General features: G+C 40.3%; 1 protein-coding gene and 1 long non-coding RNA gene across 4 annotated transcripts in view; one reads left to right on the top strand and one right to left on the bottom strand.

Annotated features, from left to right (window-relative positions):
* Positions 1-27,339, bottom strand: part of ncaph2 (non-SMC condensin II complex, subunit H2) — a 51,121-nt gene that overhangs the window by 23,525 nt on the left and 257 nt on the right. Inside the window, exons 2-14 of one of the 3 annotated variants that reach the window (XM_073066710.1) lie at positions 26,930-27,053; positions 24,920-25,085; positions 19,137-19,238; positions 17,655-17,710; positions 16,250-16,331; positions 15,699-15,767; positions 14,342-14,421; positions 13,296-13,450; positions 11,076-11,162; positions 7,168-7,265; positions 6,966-7,037; positions 5,354-5,420; positions 260-364 (exon numbers count right to left, since the gene is read on the bottom strand). In XM_073066710.1, the coding sequence (XP_072922811.1) occupies positions 260-364; positions 5,354-5,420; positions 6,966-7,037; positions 7,168-7,265; positions 11,076-11,162; positions 13,296-13,450; positions 14,342-14,421; positions 15,699-15,767; positions 16,250-16,331; positions 17,655-17,710; positions 19,137-19,238; positions 24,920-25,027 (1,081 nt within the window). In that variant the 5' untranslated portion in view covers positions 25,028-25,085; positions 26,930-27,053. Of the gene's footprint in view, positions 1-259; positions 365-5,353; positions 5,421-6,965; positions 7,038-7,167; positions 7,266-11,075; positions 11,163-13,295; positions 13,451-14,341; positions 14,422-15,698; positions 15,768-16,249; positions 16,332-17,654; positions 17,711-19,136; positions 19,239-24,919; positions 25,086-26,929; positions 27,332-27,339 lie in introns of those variants that run through there. The other 2 variants (XM_073066709.1, XM_073066711.1) reach the window with 2 other exon arrangements.
* LOC140738823 (uncharacterized) lies at positions 13,766-19,636 on the top strand. The gene is made up of 3 exons (XR_012101462.1): positions 13,766-13,876; positions 14,138-14,466; positions 19,066-19,636. It is a non-coding gene; the product is annotated as an uncharacterized lncRNA (long non-coding RNA).

The following is a 27,339-nucleotide window of genomic DNA, read 5'->3' as shown; positions in this document are numbered from 1 at the left end:
CAGAGCAACAAAGAAACAGAGAGAAAACAGCAGTAAACATCACTGTGCAGAGTACACCAACTACAAGCCACTTTAAAACAGATTTCAGTTTATAAATCCCATCTATAGATAACTCACTTTTAACAGAAGATACCCACAATATTTGATACATATAATAGTGACATTTGAAACATCCATGCTCAATGCAGACCCCAGGGGCCACAGTCTAGTAACAACATATTCAACGATCATTGGGAGAACCATATCAGGAGCCACTCACATATTCCAGAGAACCATTTCCCAAAGTCTTTCACTTTTCCAAAGCTTTTCCGCTTCCGTTTGGTTCCTGTGACATTGACACATGATGGGATGATAAAATACCTTCCTAAAAAGACAAAAGTTACCCCATCACCATTTTGACAACAGAACAGTAAAACTTTAAAAAAATCAAACAGCTTAACAGCCTAAATAATTCCCTGACCCCACATCACAATCAGCCGTAATCAATAACATCAGATTTGCTGGTGGTTGGTGTTTGAACTTGGATCATTTGATCTCTGGGCTATATATATCAAGTTTCAAGTCAGATCTCCAGTATAAACAAGATGGCACACTCCAAAACACCAGCTTGCACAAAATAGCTCACTCCAAATCTGTGTTTATTCATGTCTTGAAACAATGGACCAAAAGTCAAAGACCTTATCCAGGAACAGACCTTTCAGCCCCACAAACCATCATCACCATTCAATAATGAAAATGCACATCACCTTCACTTCCAATTCTTTTTAATATAAACACCACAATCCTTAATAATCTTGGCTAATATCTATATAGCTCATCTAACATCTAAAGTCTTGTGAAAGACAAGGTTCTCCAGATTATAGCTAATTACTATGTGAAAATTTATTCCTGAAAGTATCATTCAACAGTCTGGCAGTACCATCGAGATTAACCATCTCCCAAACAGTTCTGCTAGAGTGTGCTGGCATTGAAGCCAGGATAAAACCCAACTCTCTCTCTCTCATCTTGGTTCCATGGACTAACATTACTGACAGCCCAAGATTATGTCAAAATTGACCACCTAGCTTAAATGCCAACATCAGAACACAACTTAAGTCTTATCCACAGTTGTCAAATTAGTTGACATCTCATCAAATACCTAAAATGTTAATTCTTTCTATCCAGTGACTGTAGTGTACACCATCTAAAATATAATCCAGGCTTTTCAGACAACACCTCCCACCAGACTTATAGGAAACACCTACCAGTTCCTTCTCATGTAACATATTGTGTATACTTTACCACCAATTGGTTAAACCCTAAAATTTCCTACCCAATAGTATTGTAGAAGTACTTTGACCAGAATGACTGCAGATGAACAAGGCAGCAGCTCACCACCTGGAGGTGGACTATGTTAGCAAGAAGAAATTTAAAGACACATATGCTTCGTGGAATGACGACACCGTGGCCATTACACAGATCTGGCTGTCACGAGGGCAGGAATGATCTGGGATTCAAAAGGAACAAGTAAGGAGGTAAAAGAGGTGGGGCACTGGCATTGTTAATTAGAGAGAGTATCATAGCTGCAGAAAGGGAGGACATCATAGAGGGATCATCTACTGAAACAGTGTGGGTGATTGCCAAAAACAGGAAGGGAACAATCACCATTTGGAGTATTCTATAGAACCACCAGTTGCAAGAGAAACTGAAGAGCAGAACTTGGGAAAGGCGTAAAAACAAGACTGTTGTCATGCATGAATGTAACTTCCTTAATACTGAATGGCACTTTATTACTGCAAAAAGAGCTAGATTGGGCAGAGCTTGTCAGATGTGTTCAGCAAAGGCTCCTGACACAATACAGTATGTTGACAGGCTGACTAGAGGAGAAGCCATATAGAATTCAGTACTAGGCAATGAATCTGGTTAGGGGACAGATCTCTTGGTGGGTGAATACAGTATTTCAGAGAGTGACCACAGCTTGCTGACCTTTACCATAGCCATGGTCAGGGAAAGGAGCAGATGGTATGAGAAAGCATTTAATTAGGGGAAAGCAAATTCTAATGTTATGAGGTGGAAACTTGGTATCATAAATTGGGAAGATATACCCAGGGAAATGCACAATGACAATGTAGAGGTTGTTTAGGGAGCACTTGCTTGGCATTCTAGATAGGTTTGTCCCATTGAAGCAAGAAAAGGACGATAGTATGAAGAAACCATAAGAATCAAAAGAGAAGTGGAACAGCTAATTAAGAGGAAGAAGGAAGCATATTTAAGGTTTAGGAAGGATCAGACAGGACTCTTGAGAGACAAGAAGGAGCTTAAGTAGGGACTAAGAGAGCTAGAAAAGTTCAAAAGCATTGTCTGTAGCCTGCAGAACATCACCATGGTTTACCGGTACTATCTTGCAAAAGTTACTGGTGGCGTGATGGAAGGGTATATAAGGTTTTTGTGAGTAGGATTAGGGAAAACTTTAAACATTCTACACATACGTGAAGAACAGGAAGATAACTAGGGTAAGGGAAGGACGGAGCAGGGATAAAAGTGAAAACATGAGCCTGGAGTTGGAGAAGGTCCTTAATGAATACTTTGCTTCTGTATTCACCAGTGAGAGGGACCTTGATGAATATGAGAACTGTTTAGAACAGCGTAACATGCTGGAACATATCGGTAAGAAAAAGGATATACCGGAACTTCCAAACACCATTAGGATAGACAAGTCCCCAAGGCTGGACGGTATATGCTCCAGGTTACTATGTGAAGCAAGGGAAGAGATTGCTGCACCTTTCATGATGTTCTTAGAGAGTGCTCACTGGCCACAGGAGTAATACCAAAAGATTGGAGAATGGCAAATGTAATGCCTTTGTTCAAGAAAGGTAGTAATCCTTAGAATAACACACCGATGAGTCTTACATCAGTGGTGGGCAAACTATTGAGAGTGGATTCTTAGAGAAAGGATTAACAAATATTTGGAGCATTATCTGATTCGAGATACTCAGCAAAGCTTTCTGAGGGCAGATCGTGCCTCTTGAGCCTGATTGAATTGTTCCAGGTGACATAACAAATTGTTGATGGTAAAGCGATGGATGTGGAGTTTAGTAAGGCATTCAACAAAGCTCTCAATGGCAGGCTCATTCAGAAAATCCGGAGAAATGGAATCCAGGGAAATTTGGCTCTATGGATTCAGAATTGACTTGCCCACAGAAAGCAGAAGGTAGTGGTAGATGGAGTGTACTCTGTTTGAAGGTCAGTTTACCTGTGCTATTCCACAGGGATCTGTACTGACTTAGATCAGGAAGTGTGCGTAAGTAATTAATAGATGACAAGTAGGCTGGTGGTGGTGTGGATAGTATAGAAGATTACTCTAGGTTACAACAGAACATTGATAAGTAGCTGAAGAGTAGCAGATGGAGTTCAATCCAGAAAAGTATGATGTGATACACTTTGTAAGGTCAGACAGTCGACCTTCACTAATCCGACTACCTGTAATCTGGTTCCCTCGATAATCTGGCACTGATTTCAAATTTTCCACGCAACTGTAATTTCAAATTTCCTGGGCCACCGTACCAATCTGTTGCGCATTGTTTTGGTTGCGCTAGATCTGTTCACGTGTTGGCGCACTCTTATAAGCACAGACAGATGATTCCTGCTGGTTTTCCTGCATTTATTAATTTCATTTGCGTGAGGCATGGCCGCCTGGCACCCACCAGCCGCGGGGGAGCTGGCACACGCTGGGTCAGTCCGCCCTCTCGCCCACCTGCCGGCAGTCACACACTGCCCTCTGGCGCCGCCCAACCGGCGCTCCGTTGTCTTCTGCCTACGACCTCAGATCAGATGTGGTGACCCACTGAATTTAAGCATATGACTAAGTGGAGGAAAAGAAACTAATGAGAATTCCCAAGGTAACTGCGAGTGAACAGGGAAGAGCCCAGTGCCGAATTCCAGACCGCCTGGTGGTCGAGTGAAATGTAGCATAGAAGACCTCCTTTCTCCGACTTCTGCTTCTGCTCACCCAGATGTGCTGCCACCAACAGTTTTTGAAGAAGCTGTTGTGCCAGTTTCAGCACCAGTTCCTGATGCTTCACTCATTTTTCAAGATGAAGATGTTGATGATCCTGACAATCCCACACTTGCAAACATGTAACTTTGCCTGAAGGTATATTAAACATCTCACTTTAGAAGCAGAAGTGCTCAACTGCTCTGTATCAGTTAACTCCTGTACGTTTACCTGTACCCTTTATTTTATCTTTGCCCATATTACTTCATTAAAATTTCACTTGCTACTCATTTAATACTTGTTTCATTATTATCTAACCTGTACTGATTTACGTGATATTTTAAAGGTATGATGAGGCGATTAGCTATTGCTTAATGTGATCCTTCTGTAATTCGGCATTTTCACTAATCCAGCACTCCGCAGGTCCCAATGGGTGCCGGATTAGTGACCTGTACTTGAAAGCAGAATACAAGTTCAATGACAGGATTCTTAACAGTGTGGAGGAACAGAGGAATCCTGAGGTCTACTTCTGTAGATCCCTCAAAGTTGCCATGCAAATTGAAAGGGCAGTTAAAAAGACATACAGAGTGCTGGTCTTCATTAGACAGGGGACTGAGTTCAAGAGTACCTAGGATAATGTTGCAGCTCTATTATATAAAAAAAAACTCTGGTTAGACCACACTTCAGAATATTGTGTTCAAGTTTGGTCACTTCATTACAGGAAATATGTGGAAGTTTTAGAAAGGGTACAGAAGAGATTTATCAGGATGCTGCCTGGAATAGAGAGCATATCTCATGAGGAAAGTTTGAGCAAACCAGGTTTTCTCTCTTTTTGAGCGATGGAGGATGAAAGGTGACCTGATTGAGGTTTGCAAGATGGTAAGAGGCATAGATAGAGTGCACACCTACAGCCTTTTCTCCAGGCCAGAAATGGCTAATATGAAAGAGCATAATTTTAAGGCGATTGGAAGAAAGTATAGGAGGGATGTCAGTGGTAGTTTTTTTAATATATAAACACAGAGAGTGGTAAATGCATGGAACATACTGTCAGGGCGTGGTGGTAGATACATTAGGGACACTTAAGAGAATCTTGGATAGGCACACAGATGAAAGAAAAATAGACTGCTATGTGGGAGGAAAGGATAAAATTGATCTTGGAGTCGATTAAAAAGTCAGCACATCATGGGCTGAAGGACCTGGACTGTGCATATATGATCTAGAATGATATAGAGTTATCACCAGGCTCCTCCAGTTGGATTTTTGATGAAGAAACCAGTCACAGTTAAATCAAATAGATGTTTTGGTTTGATAGGTGTTCATATCTTCAGGCTGGGTTCCTGAAACATCAGATACAACAACTGGAGAAGTTCAGGTGGATACCTTTCTTGAATGGCTTGTCTTGTGTGGCTTCAAAGGGGTCCAAGCTCCTCCAAGGATCAAGCACTTCCTGCAGCATGAAAAATAATAACTGAAGATAGTGTTCTTGCAATTATATAGCAATGTTGAGTGGATATCACTCTAGTAGGAGTACAGTAACAAAAGCTAATAGGTCCATTCAGAAGATGCACAGGAACACCTGCAAACTCTGCCCTCCTAATCACACACCATCCTAACTTGGAAATGTACACCTGCTCCTTTATAATTGCTTGGTCAAGGTCTGGGTACTCCCTTCTCCATAGTGGTCAAAGTCAAGTGTTGCTCTATCACTTTATTAAGGTTACTCGATAATGGGTAATAAAATCAAGAAATATCACTCAATTCAGTATTTCTGGGTGAAATTGAAGTGTTTGCATACACTTTTGTCTTTCAAACTCATGTGCTGGACCCGCTTATCATTGGGGACAAGGAGATTCCTCCTGCTGCTAAGTATTCAATTGTCCATCATTCACACGTTGATGTGGCAGAACTGAAAAACTAAAAGTAAATTTATTTTCAAAGTACAGATATGTCACCATATATTACCTTGAGATCCTTTCATCTGATCCAGTCTGGTTGCATGATAAGTTAGCTTATAACATGCAGCTTCTTTGGCTCTTACCACATGGATTTATCAAGTTGACAACGCACTTTTAGAAACTGATGCTCTTCCAAATCCATGGTGAACCAGAACTGGCCCTTGCATTATGGTGATGAATAACACACTGTATGTGTTGTTTGCAAATCATATTTGTAAATAAACCTCACAACAATTTAGCAGCCCCAATTAATTCTTTCAAAGTAAAAGTATGCTCTTCTTATTTCCAAATTACGTTCATTTAAAAAGGTAATTAAGATACTCAAAGCAATTCCATCCACCAAAAAAAGCATGTTACAAAAGAAACTTACTTAATTTGTTTAAAGTTCAATCTCTTTCCAGGAAGCTGAACAGTTCTTAAGGCATGAAAGTGCAGGAAACAGAACAGGTTCTGATTTTACAATTTAGTCTGTCAATTTCCAAATACTGTTCAACTAGACTGACTGACTTAGCAACTGAGGGAAGAAGGTAAATTGTAATCAGCCCTCACAACTATGCTGTGGCTCTGATTAGTCTAAGAAAGGAATTTTGGGTACAGTACTAATCTTGCAATATGAACCACACTGCTGCTTGAATTATATATTATAGAACCCTCCCAATGTTGACACAAGTTCAATGAGATGGAAACTGCAGGGTTTATTGTGCTGAGTGCATCATTGTTAAATAGGAATCGAGTCTGAATGGATGGAAACTGATTGATCCAATTTATTCTCAATATATCTTTTTTCGATATTAGCAAATGGATGACTGAATTATTTCAGACAACAGTTAAGAACTGGCGATTTTCTTCTTTTAAGTTTCATGCTCATCAGTATCAATACTTGTCTTTGTTATATAATTAACTGAATTCAAGTTCAGAAATATCAAACTTCTGTACTATTAGTCCTGCACTTTTTTTCCTGCAAAATCAGACTTCCTGCAGATTATTTTCTTGAATTTAAAACACTGAATAATGATTCCAGAATTTGTTAGCATTACCTTTCTGTCCGTTGGGTCAATTGTTTTCACTTGTTTCTCACGGAGGGTGTAACCTGGAGCCTCAGATATACCCTGCAGGGTCATGAAGTGTCAACACTATACATCAGGAGCAAAAATATAGCAATACACAACCCACTGTACAAATGCTCTGGTTCCTCATAGATCCAATCTTCTAAATATCTTCCCCCACAACAGCTCTTACCTTCTGTTTTGCAATATGTTCCTGATCCATCTCTTCCTCTGGTAACTGTGGGAGAAAATCATCATCAACATCGCCACCATCATCAATTCCTGTATGGCCTACAGCAAGAGAAGATGATGAATGTGTTTAGTCCAGAAAGTAAGTACTTGGGTACAACCAGCTCCCAAAAACAAATTCTAGGAAGATAATTAGAAAATAAAGAGTTGAGTTTAAAAATATAGGCACATTATGGGTCTCCATGATCTAGTTGGCTCCCTATAAGAACATATTTAGTGGGAATATTTAGCAAATTTCATCTGCTGCAGCCATTTTAAAATGAAGCCTGCAACAGCACATTGGAAAATACTTCTGCTCATTCCTCTTAATCTGAGTAATAGATTATGTCTCATTGTTGGTGCCAACAGACACTGCATTTCATGGGAACAAAGCATTAGATTGTCAATTTGAGTTAGGCAGATATGCAAACCCCTTCTCAATACTCACATCTGGAAAGACAGTTAAGCAGTTGTCTGTTATTAATTGTAGGGCTTTCTGCACCACATATTTCAGTTTACGTTAACTGTAGGTTAAGAGAGAATAATCTCAACACAGAGTATACCGATAAGAACCATGGTTTATTTGTTCGAAAGAGAGAAAAAGACTTCACTTGGATTAACTGTATCAATCATTTCTTTCCCCAACAGATCAAGGGTCTGATGCCCATAGCTCAGATTGAAATACAAATACTAGTCCTATTTGTGAAGCATCAAGGATCACCAGAACTTTCAAAGCCAGAATCCATAATCTAAATTTCCATGGAGATAAAAAGACATGCAACTGGTAAATGGCATAATGCTTCGAATTAATGAGAAACACCAGGTGCTATGTCAATGACATTTAAAACAACTCAATCACCATTTGGTTCTTTATTTAAGAAGGGCTGTGAGCTGTGCGGGGAAGCCAAAAAACTCCAGGTTGGGGAGCTTAACATCAGTGATTGCAAGGTTACTGGAGAGGATTCTGACAGATGGATCTGCATTTGGAAAGATTAAGTGATTAGGGATAATCAGCATGATTGTGCTTGGGAAAATTTCTCACAGTTTGACTTATTTTTGAATAAGTGACCAAGAAAATTGACAAGGACAGGGTGGTAGATGTTGTCCCAGCCAATTTTAGCATGGCCTCTGACAAGGTCCACATGGAAAGCTGGTCAGGAAGATTAGATCACATGGAATCCAGAGTAAGCTGATGAACTGGATACAAAACTGACCAGGTGGAAGGAGACACAATGGTAATGCAGATAATTTTGAGGTGCAACCAGTGGTGTCCTGCAGGGATTAGTTTTGACCTTCCTGTAGTTTGTCACATATGTTAACGATTTGACCAGCAAGTTTGCAGATTATATCAAAATTGGTGATGTGCTGGACAGTGAAGGTTGTTTATAGCTGCCACAGCATATAGACCAACTGGGGAAGTGAGCAAAGGTCTGCCAGATGAAATTCAAGTTTAGACAAGTGCAGAGTGATACAGAACAGCAAGACCTAGAGGTAAAACTTGCACCACAGGTAGACAAGGTTGTGAAAGTGTGTTACATATTTGCTTTTATCAGGTGGAGCACTGTGCACAAGAGTTTGGACATAATGTTATAGCTATACAAGATGCTGGTGAGACAACATCTGGAGTATTATTTTGCTGGCCTGGTCTCTGTAATGGTAGAAGGATGTGATTAATATAGAGACAGCAGAGAAACTATTCACAAGGATGTTGCTGGGACTGGATGGCTTGAGTTACAAGATCTGTAACTTAAACTCACACCACCACAGTTAACACAAACATAATGGGTAGGAACTGCTTTCTTGGTGCAAAGGAAGCAGGGGGATGACCTTAGAGAGGGCTGAAATTTAGTGGGACATAAGATGAAAGGTTTCTCAGGGTTGCAGTCTTAAACTAGAGTACATCCTTGTTTTTATTTATTTATGTATATATAAATAAAATGTAAGGGGTAAGTCTTCAAGATAAAGATTAGCTCTATTTGTCATATGCATATCAAAACATACATTGAAATGAGTCATTTGCGTCAACAACCAGTCTGATAACATGCTGGGGACAGCCCACTAGTGTCACCATGCTTCTGGCCCTAACATAGGATGCCCACAACTTACAAATCCATACGTCTTTGGAATCTGGGAAGAATCCAAAGCACCTGGAGGAAAGCCACATGGTCACAGAGGGAACATACTGTACAAACTCCTTGCAAACAGCAGCAGAAATTGAACCTGGGCTGTTGGTGCTGTACAATGTTACACTAATCATTATGCTACAGTGCCACCCACAAGGACACCTAAAGGACAAGTGCCCCCCCCCCCCCCCCCACACACAGCAGTGGATGTATGAAACAAGCCAGAGGAAGTGATAGAGGCAGGTATAATTGCAACATTTAAGACACCTGGACAGGTACACAGATAGGAAAGATTTAGATGGATGTGGGCCAAATTCATGCAAATGAGACCAGCTCAGGCTGGTACCTTGGTTGGCATGGGTAAAATGGCATGACGGGCTTGTTTCCATGTAGTACATAAGAAACAATGACTTAAGTTGAATAAATAGCAGGACAGAAAATGAAGTGGAAGTTTTGATTCCTAGGATAGCAGGTTTGAGGAGAGTACAACTACCTTGAGCCAATATTCAAGTTTAGAAGAATAGAAGGTGACCATATTGTATGATTATTCTTAGCCAGTTTAATACAGTCAATGAAATGGTCATGTTTCTCCTGATTGGGGTGTACAAAACCAAGGATTAGTTTCGCAGGTTGGTCATTCAGGTCCAAGGAGAAATTTATTTTCCCAGAAAGTGGTAATTCTTTAACATCAAGTGCTATAGAAACTCAGTGGCTGAGTATATGCTGGAAAGAGGCCGATGGAGTTTCAAGATGTCAAGCAAATCTTATTAGTGCAAGAAAATTACACTGAGCTTGGCTGTCATTTTATTGCATGCTGCAGCAAACATGGGACCTCAATGGCTTACTGTGTCATCCATTTCTTATACAAGTTACCAAACTAGTAACAAGAAGCCTGAACATGGAAAGAAGTTCAGATTCCACCAAGAATATAAGAAAAAGTAGCCGATGCAACAGCTTCACTATGGAAGGTTCTAAGCCTGGCTGAAAAAGGAGGAGGGTTAGGCCTGGGGCTAGCAACCCCATTTTGTTAAAACCTTCTGTGTACAGAAATGCCAACAGAAGCTCCAAAGATCTCATCCCTGGGACAGGAAAGAAAGATGGGCTATATTAGGGGGATAACTTGAAAGACAGGCTCAAAGAGGACTCTGGCAGGCTACTGTTGGCAGCCAATGCCCCAGCAGGGGTGATGGACCCAAGAAGAAGCAGCTATTCAGCCTTTCATCTATGCTCTATCGTTCAAGTGGACCATGGCTTAAATTTTACCTTAGTGCTGCTTTCTAGCAGTAAACACCATAATCTCCCTGTTCCCTTACAATCGAAAATAAAAGGTAGCTAGGGAGTGTATTTTAAGCAATTAATTTTTTTAATCTATAATTACAAAATGCTAATGTTGGTATTAGTTGCCATACAACTCTAAGGTTCTTGCAAGATCCAATCTGCATCATTATTGCTCTTCAAGGAAGTAAATATGCCATTGCTATCATGCCAAGTCTATATCTGTTTCCGTACCCTTAACTGCAATGTTAAGTACACATTGCAGCTTACTCTTAATTGTCTTCTTTGTTCAGGAGAAATTACCGTTGGATAGTACATTGTGGTCTTACCAGTGATAGCCTTCTCTGTGAACAGATAAATAAAAACTACAGGCAAAACAGGAATAACGTTTGCACTGCAATTGATGTCCTCATCATTCAGACCCTTCTCTTCAGATAAACAGCTGCACCAAACTTCTCCAGAGCACTATACTTACCTACATCATCTGAAAAGTGCAATGCTAGAACAGGAGCTTGACAGTCGCGACTATCCATCACCTTGTCTTGTGTAAAATCTTGTAGGCCTGCGAGTAAAACATTGTATAAAGTAATGAGCAGAATCCAACTGTGCTGCCTGCCTGCACCCATAGCACACATTTCACACAACCTTCTGTGCTCTCAGCAAGTGGTAGCAGCAATCTTGGGAGACATCTGTCCTCCTTCTAATTTCCAACTTCAAAGAATCATACAGCAGAGGAAGCCAAGAATATCATAGCAGTAATGACTCAAAAGTTCTTAACAACTCAACCCACTTGGTCTTTATGCCAATTTCTTCAAATCCATGTCTTATTATTTTCCCCACCAGTGGAAAGTTACATTTGAAACACCCTTCAGACTTACTAAATTTCCTCTTAACCCTGTCTAGTTCAAGAGTTCCCCAGCTTTTCCAATCTCCATCATTATTAGTGTTATGCATTCCTGGTATCATTCCAGTAAAATTAATCTAAAATTAAGACTTTGAATTTCTTCCAACTTTTAGTAGGACAAAATCCAAATCAATTCAAAGTCAACACAGAAACCAATATACCAAGAGATGTTTCAAAGGCCATCCCATAGAGCAAAGAGTTAAACAGACAGCAAGTTTGAGGGAATTTACAGCCCTGAGAGCTAAAAATCCACTAATTGCCAGGGAAGCAGAAGAAGCTACCTCATTAAATATATTTAAAACACAGTTAGAGATTTTTGCATAGCAGAAGCATTAAGGGTTATGGGGAAAAGGTAGGTAGGTGGAGCTGAGTCCACAGCTATATCTGCCATGATCTTAGTAAATGGGGGAAGCAGGCTCGATGGGCCACATGGCCCATTCCTGCTTCTATTTCTTCTGTTCTTATTACAGAAAGGCCAAGATCTCAGAGGGTTTTCGATCCGAAAGATGTTCTTGAACAAATACCTCAAAACCACGCAGTGCAACAGAAATTATTGAATGAAATGGATAAATGTGCACTATATAACTGATTTAGATGTTTACACGGAATGTTTATCGGATAGGAGGTAATTATGGTGCACTGTAGAAAAGTTGGAAATAGGTTTAGCTCAGCCTCAAACAGAAGTATTGTGTAGGAATTGAAAAAAAAACAATTGCTTTGGTCCTCCAAATGATTACAGGGAAGTGGTTTTGGTTCAGTCAAAGACCCAATTAAAAAGAGGGGTAAATAGATGGCAGGAAGCACGTCAGTGTACAGGTGGAATCTAACAATGTTTCAGAGGCATTGCCCAAAGGCCAGTTATTTCTTAAATCTTGCAAGAACTGGTCATTGGCACACTTCAATGTTAATGGCACAGAACAGTAAGAGTTCCCAAAATTCAGTGCTGCAATGTAATGTTCAAAGAGATTTTACTTCAAGACCATTATAAAATAGTTCAAGGAATTTCATACTCAGAGATACCATATAAGGAATTACAACCCACGTTTATCTAATCTGATATTCCACAAATTTATTTCAACTTTGGTTGGGGAAAATTTGGTTAACCCCATGTTTACATCACACCAAGACCAGATAATAAAGCTAGCATTTAAAAAACTATCATGTTGATGTTAGTCTCAACCAATGGAAGGAAATGTTACCACTGCAGAGGAAGGAAATAATGCTAAGAATTTTAAAATGAGGAAATCAGCTGGCTTTATTTGGCAAGTTAAGTGACCCTGCTAATATTCTAAAATCACATTACCGTTTTGTAAGACAAGAGGTCCAGAGTCTCTCTTCTAGATCTGTATTTTAACAATCCCAATCAAATCACAATGTCCATTGTTCTGCACCAACCCCAAGTAAATACCAGATACTCTTATAAAAACTTTATATCAAACTTTAACTAATAATCCACTATTGTGGTCTTTATCCTTTGATTTTCTTCTACTTCAAATCTACTTTTCCTTTACAAGATACAACATTCCATACTTTAGTCATTTCCTGCAGCAAATCATTTCACACTGTGCCAACTTAATACTGAAATTGAAATAATTAAAATATTCACTAACACACAGGGTTCAAATTCAAGGAGACTAGGTTAAAAGATTGAATTAACGAGTTTATGAGAAGTTAGTAACAGAAGCACAACAAAAAAAATCTGTTGAATCAGATAGTAGTAAAGATCGAAGGTACAGAAAAAGATTGAAAATTGAAAATTCAACACCTGCTTTCAGTCATACGTTTAATTACCATTCCTATTATGTTCTGTGTTGTCCTGCTGTTGCTTATTTAGATAGCTCATTGGTGATGCATTGTTCAGCTCCAAAATAAAAGCACCAGTGGCATGAGGAGTGCACGTATTCATTCGGAAATCCTTGCGGCTACCCAGGATCTCTCCTCTTCGGCTATAATTCAGAGCAAACCAGCAGCATTAGGTTCTAAGGATTAAAACTGTTTCCTTCAAATCCTATTTCTCAATCCCTTCTATTCCCTTGCTGCGTCCTTTGCTGTGGTCCAATTCAATGGTCTCAAATAGGCCATTGTGAAAAGTAAACATGACCCTCAAGCTAAAACCCAATCCTAAGCTTCACTTTCTCCAACATCCATTAGCTTGGATGCATCTTGGTTGCATGGACCAGTTGGGCTGAAGGGCTGTTTCCATACTGTATGACCCCTGTGACTCTAAAATCCATACTTACACTTCCATGGCAGGTCACCATTTGGGAGACTTCTCCTGGCCTTTTCTTGTTGGCCTCCTGAAAACCTGGGCTGAGATCATCACAGGAGATAGCACTCAACTTTTACCACATCTGACTCAGTATATCAGTCAGGTAAGTGTTTATGCAATCTCATATCAGCCTTAAGAGGCCACTGACAAAATACCTCTCCTGAATATTTCAATGTGAAACTATTCTGAATGTAGGAAACACTCTATTCATACTATCAGTGCCAGTAAATTAAGCAAACTTAATTCTGGGACTCAAATATTCCAACAGTTCATGTACGTATTTGTTGTAAATCCTCAAGCAATAACTTATTCAACTGACAGTCTCAGAAATATTTTAACTTGGCATCTCCATTTCTCTTGACAGCCAATTTATTATAAAGAGCAAACACATCACCCCAACAGCTGAGGTGATGATTCAACCGGAAGCTGTCCAAAATTTCTGCTGAGAGAAAGCAGCGAGCAAAGGAAGCAACCAAACAAATAAGCAAGGCGTCCATGAGAGGGCAGAAGATGCATTCAATAAAAAGCAGTAATACAAGCCAAAGATGTTGGGCAGCACATTTCATACCTGAACAGTGGATTGTTCTTTTTTTCTATTTCTTCAGGTGGTACCAGTGCCATTGGCGTTATTGGGATAATGCTCACAACCTTCAGCATTCAGAGAAGGCAAATGACAGTCAGAGCCAAATTCAGGTAACTGCTGCAAAATTCTGCAATGTTTCTGCATTTAAACACTCCTAATTAAAAATCTTACATCCAGGACTGCATAAGACCACCTTTTTTCCCCAAAACAAAAATTCTTACAATGAGTAGCCCCATATAAATAGTAGACTGTCACAATTCAATTTTGATCTGCAAATGGTTTTCAGGTCAGCATACCCATGTTCTTTACTCATGTCACTAGTTTTATTATAGCCTGACTGCCATCAGGTCACTCAAGAGACTCCCACCCCACAAAAAGACACTGCTTCTAAAAAAAACACATCTATCTCCTGTGAAATCCCAGTCTATTGCAACCTTGTATTGCTGCTTACCATGTTATTTAGAATTCAGTTTTGCTCAGCATTTCTTCAATTGCAGAACCATAATTCAGCAATCCATCTTTTAAGCAGAGATAAATTGTACATCCTATGTTCAATTGTACACATGTTCATCCTGTTCTAAAGTTGCCACTGCAGATAATGGGGTTCACCTTTGTGCTCATCTAATGTTTCATCACCACTGTGGCCTTGAATGTAATAGAACTTTAATTACGACTTTGAGAGTGCAACCATGAAAGTGTAATACTACTATGGGAACAGGAAAGTTAGGTAAATACAGATGCGGGACTCATGAAGAGTGTCTGCAAGTGACAATGGGTTCTGATTCAGTGGTTTGAGCTGGTGCTAAGTATTGGTTCACTTACTGCAGTAATTCATATCAGTGAAAAGAGTATAGAGTGGCCGGGGGGTGGGGGCTTGGCAGTGGATTTTTTGGAGCTTCACTAATGGGCTGGTCGTGAACAGCATCGTGGATCGACTGAATGAGAGATGTGCTGCAGTGAAAGGGGCCCCACACATACCAAGATTAGTATTTTAATGTGTGCTCTGCTTTGTCCTGATAAATGTACTTTTAAGCACTGTAGATAATTGGAATTTGTATCTTTCTGCCTATCTGAGCTGGCTCTGAGAACCTTTTGTTGTAACAAAACAGACATGCAAGTTAATAGGGCAGTTAAGAAGGCATATAATGTGTTGCCTTCATTGCATGGGAGATCGAGTTCAAGAGCTGCAAGGTGATGTTGCAGCTCTATAAAACTCTCTAAAAGGCCTGGACTGTGCTGTAACATCTATGTTCTAAATCTGGGGCTAGGAGAAGATGGTGTTCACAGATGAAATAACCAATAATGCCAAAATACTGTATAATCACAAATAAGGTTTACTTACAGGAGAATTGGCATCCTCCATATCGATGCTGTTTTTTGATGGACACTCGATGTCATCTAGAGACAAAAACTGGAAAACAAGGATTTCTGCAGTTAATGACAAAAAAAACAAATTCTTAATGTTTTAATACATCTATAACACTATGTCACATCAGGGAAGTAACTATTATGCTGGATTCCTGACCACAGACTAGATGGCACAGAACCACGCAATTCAGCACAGCTTGGCAGGGCAGTTAAATTTACAATGCCACTTTCAACCAATTCCCAAGAACATTATGTGTACATCTCAACTTTAAAAAGTAATTAATGCCAGTATTTCAAGCTCTACTTATACATTTTGTATGTAATTATAGTATTCCCAGGTTAGTGTACAGAACTGGAATCAACACTTTAGTCTCACATAAAGCTTCTTGATATAACAATTGCATCACTTGGACGATCTCAATTCAAAGTGGACAATGTAGGCCCTTCTTTAGTTTTGATTCAAGCGTTCACAAGCAATAGATGTTAATTTCAATATCTTGTGCATCACAAGTCAAAATTTCTTACTTCCAGTTCCACATTCTGATCATCCAAAGGAACATCATGATCTGTACCACTTTCCCCAATAGATGCTGGCTTCTGATTCCGCCTAAAAGAGTGAAGGTAAAATAACATTTCAAGCAGATTCTATAACAAGAATGTCATTACAATGACATTTTTGCTTCAAGAAAATGGAGACAGGAATTGACTTCATTTTATGATAGTCTGCAACTATTGGTAAGTAAATTACTGGATGCAAGGGTCCCAAAACAAAGGTCTTGTCGAGGTTCATCAGTCCCACAAGGTCACCAATTCGATTACTAGATGCAACTCTCAAACACCATCATAATCTGTTACCAAGGTTAATCCTCCTGCAACAACATTACTTGAATGTAGTATTTTTTTGTACAATAGCGTTCTACTGATGTTATTACTCAGGCATAATGGTTCAATATTCAAAGGTTGAATAGTTCCATTTTAATATCAGAGAAATGAATGCAATATACATCCTGAAATTCTTGTTCTTTGCAGACATCCACAAAAACAGAAGAGTGCCCCAAAGAATGAGTGATGGTTAAAAACATTAGAACCAAAAGCCCCATCCCCCATACTCCCCCCTCCCAAGCACAGGCATAAGCAAAGCAGCTACCCTCACCCACCCCTTTCCACAAAAAAAGGATCAGCACCCTCCACACACCAAGCATGCAAGAGCAAAGACCCCAATAAAGACCATGATTTGCAGAACATCAAAAAATAATCATTCACCTGACAATTTAACATACCAGTCTCTCTCTCTCTCTCTCTCTCTCCCCCAATAGAGGAAAAAAAAGAGGTGTCCCCTTTCACAGCGAGAGTTGCCTTCTTCTTGGCAATGCCTTTACAATGCTTTACCCCAGCCATTATTACTACTCTTAAGAGATTGTCTGCCTAGCATTAGTGATCGCATAACCAGGACCTGTGATATGCACCAGTTGCTCATATGACCACCCACCACCTGCTTCCATGGCTTCATGTGACCCCGATCGGGGTCTAAGCAGGTGCAATACCTTACCCAAGGGTGATCTGCAGGCAGGCAGGCTAGCAGAGGGAAGGAGCACTTTACACCTCCCTTGGTAGAGAAGTATCTCCACCCCACCACTCTAAACAGGAGAATTAGGGTAGAGTTGACAAGCATGTAAAAGCAAACAGGCTATATAAACAGGGAGCTACTTAATGGGCTGAATTGCTTGCTAGCATGTCAAAAGAAAGTACAAGAACGGTGCAGTCCCTGACATAGCAATTGCATCTCATATAGAAATGCTCAGTTGTTTTTGAATGTAATATTAATTCATAACACATCCTTGGATACTCAGAAGAAAGTCCTTACATATAGGGCTGTAAAGATAACTTAATCTATAGACAATACTAATTAATTAGTAAAAGGATTCTTTACCTTTTGTTGGATATGATGTCCAATGCTTGGTACACCAAAGAATACAGATATTCCACCTGTGAAGAAAGAGAAAAATTCCTAACTTATTCTGTAGTATTGTCAATCCAATCAGGACAGTCCTTTGCTAGTCAAATAATTCCTCAATGCTATTGGATAATTTTCTAGTTTTACCTTTGAGCCTTCCCCTTCAGCATATTTCTTGACTAAGTATTCTTGGACCAAGAATGAACGAGTTAGTTTCTTGGAACTTTGCTTTTCACATTTCCCTCTACAAAGCAATCTACTTTGTGACCACCAAGCACCTATTTGCTAGTTTACCAACCTGAACCTCCATACCAAACTCTTCATCACCACTAATCCCCAGCCTTGAGCAATGCACACCTTTGCTAGATCCTCCAAGTAATCCTACAACCTCTCCAAATTCATGTGCGTTCATAGATGCTCCAAAAAAAGCTAGATTATTTCTTCATTCTCATAACTACCGTAGATTCCGGACTACAGAGCGCACCTGATTAAAAGCCGCTGGCTCTAATTTTAGAAATAAAATCAATTTTTTACTTGTAAAGGCCGCACCGGATTTTAGGCCGCAGGTGTCCCACGTTGTAATATGAGATATTTACACAGAAAGATATTACACGTGAGGATTTTTTAACTTTTAATTAAATCCATATGGTAACAAAAACAAATACATATTGCAAATGCTTTTTTTCGAACCGTGCCCGTAACGCGGCTACTTTTAAATATACGTTGCGTATACTTCTTTACTGAACAACATTCCAATATCTCCTAACAACTGGTAAAAAATATATATACTGCAGCCTACCAGGAAAAGTTATTGATCGCCTTTAACTTAAAAGCAGCGTTTTCGCTCCGCCGCTCGACCCCCGCCTTCCCGTTTATCGCAAACGGCATTTAAAAGCAGCGTTTCGCTCGGGTCTAATGCCCCCTCCTTCCCGTTTATCGCAAACCGGTATCCCTCAAGACGCGGCGAAACCGGGTGTGACGTCATAGCATCCCGCGATGTAGTACAGAAAACAAATATAGTTAAAACACTTCTAACTTTAACTAGAAAATGAATTACTAAGCGAAAATATTATAAACTAAATAACTGCCATAAAGGCAGCACAATGCTTTTCTTCGAGTGTTTTCCATGTTGATGAGGGTGAGTACAAATGACTGATTTACAATAATTTAATTGTGAAAGTGCGCTTGATTTATCGTACAATTTCATTGGACCTCTGTGAACTACTCATCAATTTTATTGGTCTACTGTTACGAGGCAAAATGTTTACGAGGCGGCATGAAAACCCATGTATTAGCCGCTCTGTATTAAAGGCCACAGAGTTCAAAGCTGTTCAAAATGTGGGAAAAAAGTAGCGGCTTAAAATCCGGAATCTACGGTATTTTTCAGATCAACGTCTGCCTCGTACTCCCCAATGCTGGTATCGTCTCCTTCACTGCACAAGGCTAGGATGAACTCACCTTCCTGCTGTAAATACATGCAGAACCCTGGATCAGCAGTGCAGCCTCTGCAAAGTTCATTGTTGTTTTCCCATCATCAAAGGAAATGCAGATCTGGTCCAACTAACAGGAGAGAGAGGAAAAGAGTAAAGTTATTGGCCTGATAAATACAAATTATTGTGTAATTGCAACTACAAACAAAAATTTGGAAACTAAATTGGGAGCTTCCAAGAAGAGAGAAGTGTTGAAACCACCATATCAGAAAGGGCCATGCTCCATGCAGCATTGAATGAAACTGGATTATCCTAGATGTCTATCTTATGGAAAAGTGATATGGATGGTTATGAGAAAAAGCTAACATGCAAAATAATTTTGCAGATTGTTTAGTCAAAAATGAGATAAGTATTATCAAATTGTCTGTATTCAACTTAAGGCTTGCTGCAAAACCACAATCTCAGTCTAATAAAATATGAAACTTAACTGGTTGATTGGCACCATATCAATAACCCTATACATTTGTTTCCTTCACAAGTGCAATTGCTATAGCAAGTACCTTTTAGAAAATAAAAGTATATTCTCACCATGACTACTTTGTTAATCTCTGGCTGTTCATTTCCTCCAACATCCAAAATATTTGCTATTTAGCTGCTGTAAATTGCTCCTAATATTGCTGAATGGCAAGACCATCAGGGGAGTTAGTGAGCACATGTGATAGAACAAGTTACAGAGAAAGAATTGGGAGAATGGGATTGATACGAGTTGGCAAAGACTGCATGGGCTGAATGGTCTCCTGCTATGTCATGATAAATATTAAATCTGACTGATCAAAGACAAGGGTAGCATGGGAACATCACTTGCAAGTTTCCCCCCAAGGTGCACATTGAAAATACACTAACCCCTTGTTATTTGCTGACTTGCCATCAGTGGATCCACAGATTAGCAAAATTGTGATTGGAAATGTAAGACATCCAGATGTGTACCTGGAGCCAGTGTCAGGAACAAAAGCAGATTTACATATGAGCTGATATTTACATAGAAGTTATAATCTTGGAGGGGTTGATCATGGAATCCTTAGTGTAATTGTTTCTGGCCTGAGTGATATTGGTATTAGTGCTTTTATTGTTATTCTTTGAAAGTTTATGACAAATAATGAAGACTTCCATGTATATAGTTGGTCCATCATTGTTGAAGGGTCTAAACTCAACCTGTGTGAGTACCTTCACGAGAAGGCTGCAGCAGCTCAAGATGATGATTCATCACCATATTCTCAAGGACATTTGAGGATGGACAATAAAGCAGAACCGAAAAATTGATTTATTTTTAATGACATGATCTCATTACTTTTGTGTAGAAACCTAGGTTACAATCTGATATTTCTACTCACAGCTGTTTGAATAAGATAACACTTAGTTTAATCTTGTACGCAATATTTTTGGTCCTAGTCTGAGAGTAGCTGCATTCTATACTGTGTATCAGTGGTGGCTTACTTGGTACCACCCTTGATCAAATCAGATTCCAAGTTCAAATCCCATTCCAGAGACACTCTATGAATACCCTCATCAAAAAAACTTCAACACTTCAAGACTGGTGATCTATTACCACGTTATCAAATACAAGCTGCAGTGTAGTAATAAGGGGGCATAATAATTTTTAGAAACTTTTTTTTAGGTTTGACATTTTAAAACAGATCATTGCTACATATAGAAGCATATTTGTGCCAACATGCTGTTTTGTTTGCTTTAGCATTAGAGTGACTACATGTTAAAAATATTTGGCTGCTGAAGAGTTTGAAAGAATAAACAAATACGTAACTATCGTTAGTGTTCAAATCTGTAGATTTAAAGAAACTGAGATTAAATTGGGTAAAGCAAACTTAATCACATAAGCAGTAAACCAAATAAATCTTATCTAATATAGAAATGCTTCATCACCACTCCAAATTAAACAATTAATAGTACAGTCCAGTACAGGAGCAACCCCTTTGGCCCATAATATTGTGCCAACCTATTATATTAGTGATCCAATGGCCAAATAGTCTAATCCCTTCTGCCAACACAATGTCCATGCTTCCACCACCACACCAGGCAGCACATTGCAAGCACCCAGCATTGTAAAAAAAAAAGCACTTGCCTCTCACCTTAAATGTATGTCCTCTAGTTTTAGGTATTTCAACCCTGGAAAAAAATAACTATGTCTATCTACTCTATCTATGGACTGGCCAGTGGTGTAGTGGCATCAGCACTGGACTTCGAGGCAGGTGCTTCCGAGGCTGAATTCAAGCAAGCAGCAGTATCTGTGCAGAAGGCAGGCCTGGCAATCTACTTCCATATTCTGCCACGAAAATCCTAAGGACAAATACACTATCCATAGGAACACCACAAGTCGAAGACAACGACTCGACAGCACTCAACAACAACTCTATCTATGCCTCTCAATCTTATAAACCTCGATTAAATCTCATTACAGCTTCCACCACTCGAGAAGTTGGTTCAGCCTCTCTTTAAAGCAGATATCCTCTAATCCAGGCAGCATCCTAGTAAACCTATTTTGCAAAATCTCCAAAGCCTTAACATCCTTCTGATAAAGGTGTGACCAAACCAGAACCAAAAGCAATACTCCACAAACAAGAGAAAACCTGCAGATGCTGGAAATCCAAGCAACACACACAAAATGCTGCAGTAACTCAGCATGCCAGATAGCATCTACGGAAAAGAGTAAACAGTCAACATTTCCGGCCAAGACCCTTCATCAGAGTAAGCAGGTGGGGGGAGGGAAGAAACACAGGCGATGGGGGTGGGGCGAAGAGTGAAGTAAAGAGCTGGGAAGTTGATTGGTGAAGGAGATACAGGGTTGAACAAGGGGAAATCTGATAGGAGAGGAGAAAGCAATGGAAGAAAGAAAAGGGGAGGGAGCACCAGTGGGAGATGATGGGCAGTTAAGGAGATAATGTGAGAGGGGGAAATGGGAATGGGGAATGACAGGGGCGGTGGGAAATTACCAGAAGTCTGAGAATCAATGTTCATGCCAACAGGTTGGAGGCTACCCAGAAAGGGTAGCTCCTCCAACCCAAGTGTATCCTCAGTGAGAAAATAGAGGATACTGTGGACTAAAATGTCAGAATGGAAATGAGAAGTGCAATTAAAATGGGCGGCCACTGGGAGATCCCACTTCTTCTGGTGTACAAAACAAAGGTGCTCAGCGAAGTGGTCTCCCAATCTACGTCGTGTCTCACTGATATACAAGAGGCTACACCAGGAGCACCGGATACAGGAGATGACCCCAAGAGACTCACAGATAAAGAGTCGCCTCAACTGAAAGGACTAAATAGTGGTGAGGGAGGAGGTGTAGAAGCAGGTGTAGCACTTGTTTCACTTGCAAGGATAAGTGCCAGGAGGGAGATCAGCGGGAGAGACAAATGGACAAGCGAGTCGCGTAGTGAGCGATCCCTGTGGAAAGTGCAAAGTGGGGTTGGGGAGAAGATGTGCTTGATGGTGGGGTCCTGTTGGAGATGGCAGAAGTTACAGAGAATTATGTGCTGGATGCTTTGGCTGGAGGGGTGGTAGGTGAGGACAAGAGGAACCCTAACCCTGGTGGGTGGTGGGAGGATAGGGTGAGGACACATCAGTAAGTTATGAACTTGGATACCAAAATTCCTCTGCACATCAATACTGTTAAGGGTTTTACCATTAAGAATGTACTGTCCCTTTACGTTTGATTTCCCAAAGTGCAACACTTTACATTTAGCTTGGTTAAATTCCATCTACCATTTCTTTTCCTTATCTATAAATGACCTATATCCTTTTATGATATTCTGAATCCTTTTGCAGTCTTCTACACTATTCGAAACACCACTAATCTTCGTATTGTCAGCAAACTAACTAACCCACAGTTCTACATTTTCATTTAGCCCAGAATTCCTAATTCAGAACACCACTAATCACAGACCTCCAGCCAGATTAAGTCCCATCAACCACTACTTTGTCTTCAATGGGCAAACCGATTCAGAATCCAAACAGCCAATTCATGTGGATCCCATGCAATCTTAATCATCTAGACAAGCTTCCCAAGAGGGAACTTGTCAACCACCTTGCTGACCCAGTAGGCCTACATTATCAGCCCCATTTTAACCTCTTACTCATTCAATTCTTCAATCTCTGAACTTCCTTCCTTGCATTTTGCTACCTAGTTATTTCTTGTTAACATGTGATAATTCCCCCCAAAGACATGCCCAGTCTGTGTCTGTGTTTTTCCCCTCTCCTGATCAGCCCCATTCCTGTCTGCTCCTGCCCTACTGACTTGTATCTGCATACCTCGACCCCATTTTGTCCCCTTTGGTTCAGCCCTTCTTAGCTAAATCTGTGACACTTCACATCCTCTCCATTACCTCAATCGTTTTCACTTCCTTGGCCCCAATCACCTTATTTTCATTATGAACATCCAGTCCCTGGTTCTCACCCTCAACAATCTCTCTTAGTGCCTCCCACTTTTGCCAAACCAAAGGTATAACCATGGACACTCGCATGGGCCCCAGCTATGCCTGCCCTTTCATCAGCTACATGGAGCAACCCATGTTCCAACCCTACACTGATAACCCATCCCAAATATTTCTGTGCTGCTACATTGATGTTTGCAATAGTACTAATTCCTGTACCCATTCTGAGTTCACGCATCTCATTAAGTTTACCTCCATCTTCTACTTTGCCCTCAAATTTACTTGGTTCATCTCTGACACCTCTCTCACCCCTTTCTCAATTTCTCTATTGCCAGAGACATAGATTATCTACTGGCATGTTTTAAAAACCTAAAGACTCTCAGTTATCTTGACGATACCACTTCCCGCCCTGTCACTTGTAAAAACGCTATTCCCATCTCCCACTTCAGATTCAAATTTATTTATCAAATGTAAATCAAAACATACACTCAATTACAGCATTTGCATTAGCGATCAAAACATCTGGATGTGCTGGGAGCAGCCCGTAAGCCTCACCACACATTCCGGCAGCAACACAGCATGCCCACAATGTTTAGCAGAACACCACTACAAATCAGAACACAACAAGAAACAAACAACAGCAGCAAATAAGCTACTTTCCTCCCTCCCATGAATTCCAGGCTTCACAGAACACATGCAACAACAGCAAAAACAAACCTCATTCCTCCCTCTAACCCACACACAGACACTCCTCCAATGCCAGGACAGGCAGACTCAAGTACCCAGCCTCCAGTGGACTCAGTTTCTCCGTTTCCGCTGCATTTGTTCTCAGGGTGAGGCTTTTCCTTCTGGAACAACTGAGATGCCTTTTTTTCCCTCTCCAAAGACAAAGTTTCCCAATCACCCTCTAGCTTCTTACTTCACCATCACCTGGTCTCACCTTTTAACTGCCAGCTTCAACTCCTTCCCCTCCACCCCCCACCGCCTTAAACCAGCTTCCGCCTCCTTCCTTTCCAATCCTGATGAAAGATCTCGGCTAGAAACACCGAACGTTTAGATAAATCCTCAAACCTTGCACCCAGGAGGCAATACATCATCCTGGTGTCTCTTTTGCAGCCGCAGAAGCTCCTGCCTATTTCCCTGACTATCAAGTCTTTTATCAGCATTCTGATTTTATCCTTCACTGCTAAGCCTCAGAGTTAAGCCCTGCATTGCTATTGAATATTCTGTTAATAACTTAATGATAAACCAATAGACAGATACATAAAAGCAAAAAAAAAAACAAGCTAAAGGAACTGTGATGTTGGAGAAGAAAATAACTGGTGTATCTTGTTCCAGAACACGAAGCCTTCTGCAATATCAAAAAAAGCACCTCTTCCAAGTACTCCTCCAGTTGAGTTGCCACATCAATCTCCCAGTTCTTTGTCAGCTCTCTTATCGGCTGAAGAAGATGTGCAAATCGTGATTCAACATCCTCCATCTTCAACTCAAACAAAATCCCATGGATGACGAATTTAAAAATCTTCAGGTCAGAGTATCTGTGGAAAGAAAAAGAATTCAGAGATGAGGAGAAAATGTCAGAAGAAAGTACGTTTGTTATGTGTCATGTCATATGACTTAGGCGATCGTGCTCTTTGCATGAACACAATAGCACTTGGCAAATTTTTCTACAGAAGTGGTTTGCCATTACCTTCTTCTGGCAATGTCTTTACAAGACAGGCGACCCCAGCCATGATCAACACTCTTCAGAGACTGTCTGCCTGGCATCAGTGGTCGCATAACCAGGACTTCTGATATGCACTAGCTGTTCAAGTGACCATCACCACCTGCTCCTATGGCTTGAAGTGACCTGGCTGACCCACAGGCTAGTAGAGTGAACAAATTATTAACAGCTCCTTTGGTAGAGACACATCTCCACCTTGCCACTCAAACTAGAAGGGAGGGAGGGTTTAAATCTGAAAGAAACTTTTATCAGGGACTAGCAAGATATTTTTGACATTAGTTTAGATGATAAGTACCTATTAAGCTGAAATTAGTACTTAATACAACAGGAATATTAATGGCACAGAGACGTGAATAAAGTATTGGTATTCTATTGACAATAACACATTTTATAAAAATTACAGAAACCTATTGGTTTAAGTTGCAACCAGCATCCTAAACATATACATTAACCATGGCAAACAGGTTGAATAAAAATCTTAAAAGGCAAGTAATTTACCATCTCTGCCATGGACGGTGTCAAGCCTGATTATGAAAGGACCTGGGCACGGGGGCTAGTATCCCCATCTGGTAAAAACCCAGAGCTACAGAAGCTCCAAAGATCTCATCCCTGGGAGAGGATGGATCTTCAAAGATGGGCTACACCTGGGGACAACTTGAAAGACTGGTCCAGGTCAGAGAACACTGCTGCTCGGGACTATGCCCCAGTAAGGGTGATGGGCTTAAGAAAGTAGGGGAAAAGTATTGAGAGCTAAGCAAAACAGAAACAATAGAAAACAATTAGCCTCTGCAGGCTAAGAACATGTTGGGTTTTTTAAATTAATTTTTATGCATTTCTATAAACGAACTACAAACAAAAAACCCAACAACAAAGTGAAGATTAATACAGTGGAAAATAAACATATCAATTCTATAATTCATAACAATAAGGAAACAGCTATAAAGTTAGTATCCTCCCCTCCCTCCCACTATGAAACTCGAGGCCAACCATTACAATATGTAAAAAAAATTAATCGGAGCATTCCACTCCACAGAACTGTAAATATAAATACAAAAAATAATAATGCCTACTACCAAAACTATAACGTAATTTCCATCAAAAAGAAACCATAACACTTAGAGGAAAAAAGCTGAAAGTAAGGGATTAAGACAAATAAACTTAATCTAAAGAGGAGTTTAATTAAAGTATTCAAGAAAAGGTCCCCACATCTTTTGAAATTTTATGTCCAAATTGAGGAGTGAATAATGAACTTTTTCCAAGGTCTAAACAGGACATAATATCATTTAGCTATTGAGCATGAGTGGGTCGGGCAACATCTCTCCACCTAAGGCAAAAGATAATGTTTGTTTTGATGGACGATTTTTTAAAAAATGAGGGCAGAGGGAATCAGACAGTAAACCACAGTTAAAAAGATGGAGACATGTATGGAATGAAAATATCAGTGAAGACTCCACACACACCAATGTAGAGTCAAAATTACAGAAACAGAAAACAGACACAGGCGTCTTGTCGGTCGTAGGACTGAGAAAGGTAGAAAAGCACTGACGGGTACAGGCACAGAACCCACCCTCATTCCCCACTCTGCCGGACATATTATTGGATAATACAGAGAGCTGAGAAAGGCAGGGACAAGCGGATGGAAGCGGGCGAAGGCCTCACCTTTAGTTTCTACTCCACGGAAGGGATTCCGTTACACCCGCCACCATTTTTTTTGTTTTTTCCCGCGCGCTCACCAACCGGTGCGCGCATGCGCAGCCTTCGGACCCAACCACTTGGCGGCCGGCTGAAATGAAGACAGCGTGGATGTTATTTGCCACCGGGTTAAACATTGTGTATTGGAGACCCTGACAGTAAGAAAAACATTCAATCGTTGAACTGGCTGGTTGACGTCACCGTCCGCGATCAAACCGGACGGCAAAGACCATCCTTCCCCCCCTGTCGATCTGATGGTAGACTCAATGGTAAAGGCGGGACCTGCAGTTCAGAACAGCCCATTATGGGAAAAGGGGGGGCAAATCTGAGAATTTGTTAAAAAGGCTGAAAAATTACGACCTGTTCGAAAAGCGGCT

The sequence above is a fragment of the Hemitrygon akajei genome, chromosome 14 (genome assembly GCF_048418815.1).
Source record: "Hemitrygon akajei chromosome 14, sHemAka1.3, whole genome shotgun sequence".
NCBI classification, from domain to species: Eukaryota; Metazoa; Chordata; class Chondrichthyes; order Myliobatiformes; family Dasyatidae; genus Hemitrygon; species Hemitrygon akajei.
This window is presented reverse-complemented; position numbering and strand designations above follow the sequence as displayed.